Source organism: Corylus avellana, chromosome ca9 (assembly GCF_901000735.1).
Source record: "Corylus avellana chromosome ca9, CavTom2PMs-1.0".
NCBI classification, from domain to species: domain Eukaryota; kingdom Viridiplantae; phylum Streptophyta; class Magnoliopsida; order Fagales; family Betulaceae; genus Corylus; species Corylus avellana.
Genome location: NC_081549.1, coordinates 2833124 through 2837528, shown reverse-complemented (window position 1 = coordinate 2837528; position 4405 = coordinate 2833124). Strand labels below are relative to the sequence as shown.

General features: G+C 33.3%; 1 protein-coding gene across 1 annotated transcript; it reads left to right on the top strand.

Moving 5' to 3' along the window:
• Positions 1-472: 472 nt before the first annotated feature.
• Positions 473-1437, top strand: LOC132191708 (short chain aldehyde dehydrogenase 1-like). Its single transcript, XM_059606800.1, has 2 exons — positions 473-530; positions 642-1437. Exons 1-2 carry the CDS (start codon positions 505-507, stop codon positions 1435-1437), a joined length of 822 nt encoding a protein of 273 aa, XP_059462783.1. The 5' UTR covers positions 473-504.
• Positions 1438-4405: the final 2968 nt, after the last annotated feature.

Here is a 4405-nt window from a genome sequence, read left to right as displayed (position 1 = left end):
CTATATAGTCAATGGTCGTCCATCGCCGGAGAGTACGTTCCTAGTTTTTTTCTTTTCTTTCTTTCTAATTAAGCTGAGAGTTCCCACTTCCCCTTCCATGTATTTTCCAAAAAAAAAATCCTGAAGTTCCCACAGAAAAAGCAGAGTCCAGCTCCACGTTCAACAATTGCTTGCTTCCTAGCTAGTTCTCAAGGATGTCAATGTACGTACGCAGTTGTTAATGTTTACTTTTGACTATTTCTATTTGTATCCGCTGGAAAAGATCCTTATAAAATATTTTCGGCGTTTAATTATATTTTAAAGAAATTCATAAAGAATAAAATACTTTTGATCAGTCGTGAAACATGTATTTTATTATTTATAAAACAATTTATAATTTTTGAAGGCATAATATTTCTTTTTTGGGTCTACGGTTGCCTATAAAAAGCCCTCCACAACACCCCATCTTCACATCGATCGAAAGAGACTCTCTTGCAGTATCACAAACGAAACAATAAGCTAAAGATGGAAGGTGCTCTCATTGCCAAGAGGTAAGCTTAGCTAGCAATGTCTCTCTATTTATTCATGAGTCTTAACACGTTCGTTTCTTTGATTATCTATCACGCATGAAAGAAAGAAAACTTAACTTTTTGATTATGCAGGTTGGAAGGGAAGGTAGCCTTGATAACCGGAGGGGCTAGCGGAATTGGCGAGACTACGGCAAGGCTATTCATTCAACATGGTGCTAAGGTTATCATTGCCGACGTCCAAGATGATCTTGGTCACTCCATTTGCCGCGACATAAGCACTAGTGGTTACATCTCCTACGTCCATTGCGATGTCACCAACGAATCTGATGTTGAAAATGCTGTCGAAACCGCGGTCTCAAAGCATGGGAAACTTGACATATTGTTCAGCAACGCAGGGATTACAAATGCTGATGACGGCATCTTGGACTTCGACTGCAAGAAATTCAATAAGGTATTTAATGTGAACGTCTTGGGGGGATTCCTAGCAGCCAAACACGCTGCCAAAGTAATGATTCCAGCCAAAAAAGGCAGCATTTTATTCACAGCAAGCACTGCGTCAGTTATACATGGAGAAACCCCGCACATCTACGCAGCGTCAAAGCATGCGCTGGTGGGTCTGACCAAGAATTTGTGTGTGGAGTTGGGCGAGTATGGAATTAGAGTTAACTGCGTATCACCATCCGGCGTGGCCACTCCTTTGCTAAGGAATGTGTCGGGAATACAAGACAAGAAGACGTTGGAAGACATGATATGTTCCGCAGCAAATCTGAAAGGGGTGGTGCTTGGGACAGATGATGTTGCAGAGGCAGCAGTGTTCTTGGCGAGCGATGAGTCCAAGTACGTGAGTGGCCTCAACCTTGTCTTGGATGGCGGTCATAGCACCACCAACAAATCAATTAGGGACGGCAAAGAAAAGCATCGTTCTTAAGAACCGGATATCATGCATATAATTAAACGATTCAAATAATTTGATAATTTATGTAATTTTTTCACATTCTGTTTGTTTGCAATTTCAAATGTATTCCATCAAACCAAACTTCGTGTTGGTGTAAGTAACAGCTATAAAATAAAGACCTCAAATTGGTTCACAATAGATTTATGCGTTAAGAACTGGATTGGGATTACTTGAAATTAACTAATATTATATATCGTATTTTTATATTATATTTATCTCATAATTTTAATGTGATAATTTCAATCAACTTTTAATTTTTTTTAATTATTTAATTATGACGGATTCGAGAGTTGTTTAAAACTGCTATATAAGTATTTCGATTAAATTATAAAATAAAATGTGGTTTCTAACCATATTCTTTGAAATTAAATTACTCAAATTTGATTAAAATTTCAATAATGCAAGACCCACTCTTGGCAGGACAGTAAAGTCTCACAACTCCATCATCCACATTCCACCTTACAACTGCAGTCAAATAACAACATGACCAGGATTAATATTTTGTTGCAAGTAAATTTAGGTTTTTTTTTTTTTTTTTTTTAACTTTTTATCGCTGGAATAATATCTTCTAAGCTCTATTTCCTTTTATATTGTTTTCACGTGCAGAAAGTAAATTTAGGGTTTCGTCATGCGAGGTCCGAGGTATAATGTGCATACGTGAACCGGTGAAGACCATAATATCCAGAAAGCAACAGTTGTATTACTGTCCAGTGTCAACGGTTGAACTCTTTGCATGCTAAAAAACAAAAAGAAGTTAGATTTTCTGCATACCAAACATGCCCTTAATTAATTTGAGGTGTTCCAGTGGGCTGCGCTCTGTTTTCAAGGTCTCCTCCCGGCGACCCAAGGATCAACGCCTCAACTTTCAAGACCTCGTTAATATTTCTATAGTAATTTCCATTTATTGGTTTTTTTGAAAGCAAAATGATAGGGATAAGTTTAGCTAGGGTAAGATAACTTATTAATATTTTAAAACTGCGAAATCAAAACAACTACTAATTAAAGTCTGTTTGGTTTAACACTTTTAAATCTAAGTTAATGAAAACTGAATTTAAAAAAAAACATAGTTAAGTTTTTAGCAAAATCAAGATTTCCCTTTTCTTTTTTTTTTCTTTTTTTTTTTCTTTTATTACTTCTAATCTTTTGCTTTTTAATTCTATTATAATTTAGTTCTTCGATATTTTGGATGTTATACTTACTGTCAACGCCATTGATCTTAGCTAGTTGGTCATTGTTACAAGTTTCGATCACAATTAATTAAATTGTAATTACAAGAGATAAAATTAATTATTCAAAATTTTTATCGAGAATAAAATATTAACAAAACTTAAACTTAAGAACTTGATTAATAGTTTTAAATATCAAAAAGCTAGAGAAATATATCTTTTTAATATTTAATGTAAAAACTTACTATATTAATATTGTAAAATTAAAAATGTCTCATTTTAACTCTTTTCCTTAATCCTAACTCCCCCAAAATGAGAAGTGGCTACCTGGATGCAAATCGCAGAGACCCAACTTTAGTTCTTCGACCTTCTTCATAATACATAAACGCGTCAAAGCTTTATCTGTTATGTTGTGTGTGTGTTTTTTGGTCTTTGTTAAGAATATATATTTGATATTATTATAGGGTTATTTCTCTACTAGGTTTATCTTTCCTTAGTCTATTAGGTTTACTTGTCTATCATTCATAGCTTCTATAAATATAAGTCTATGTAATACTTTAGGATTTCACTATTCAATACCCATTATATGCTTCCGCTCTCTCTCTTCCCTCTGTTTCCTCTCTCTCTACAATATATATCTTCAATATATTTAACAGTACTCTTGACTTGTGAATTGTGACATGTGTTTGTCAATGCAATTAGGTCCTTACGATGTGCAAAGAATAATCAAATAAGACTGATTCACATGCACATGCAGATTTTTCAAAACTAAACAAGTCTGTGGATTCAGTTGATAAGATTGGATGATGACTTTTATTCATTCAATCGTGAATTAAGTGACTTTTTATACAACAACAACCCTAGCTTCAAGATCGATAAGGCTTCCAACTCATCCGGCCTACGACCTAAGCCAGTTTTTTAATCATCTTATCTTATTAATTAAGTACATGGTTAATTAATATTTATTTTGGCTTTCATAATTAGCTTATCAAGTAGGAGTTAAACTAGCTAGTTTAGGATTGGAGGTCAAAAAGTTGGCTTAAGTAGGTCCTAGGAAGAGTTGGAAGCCTATTCTTTAATTAGAAAATAATAATAATAATAAGAAGAAGAAGATGATGAGCTGACTTTAGATTCTTTACCTTTGTGTTTCCTTGTTTTTCCTTTGTCTTGCACGCCTGACGCCCCTCAATATATATATATATATACCAACTTCTTTTTGCTTTCCTAAAACTGTTAGGAATATAATTTATTTTTTATTATTAGGTCCTCTATTTGCATGAATATATGTTATTATTAAAATCAACCCTCCAATTTAATTTTTCAAAGTCAAAGGGATTTTTTATTTATTTATTTTTATTTTTAATTGAGTTGTTCAAAGGGATTGAAGTCTTCTTCGTGTTTGTGCTTTTTCATTTTATTTTATAATAATTAAATAAATATGGGAGACTGCAGTCAAAGTCAAGAAATGGGTTGGAAGTGGAACTTCCTCGGTCATATATCGCAGGAATTGGACGTTGCGTTGGTGGGGGAAGAAAAATGTACGGTCTAAAAGTTTTGTCGGGACAGATTTGAAAAAAATCTCCTAATAAAAACAATTTTTTTAAATCTCGTACGAATCGTACCAAATTGTCAATTTGATAGTCCTATTTTAAGAAAGGAGTATCTATTACAATATATGACAAAGGAAAATGCCAGGTATATTTTTAGTGTTTTTTAATTGCGATGTGATTTTTAAAATTATTAATAGATTAAAAATTAATAATAATAATGTTAAA

Bases quoted from the DNA above. Each gene is read 5' to 3' on its own strand.
- LOC132191708 (XM_059606800.1), top strand. From the start codon at position 505: ATGGAAGGTGCTCTCATTGCCAAGAG. The intron at 531-641 runs GTAAGCTTAGCT...TTGATTATGCAG, and splicing joins GGTGCTCTCATTGCCAAGAG to GTTGGAAGGGAAGGTAGCCT.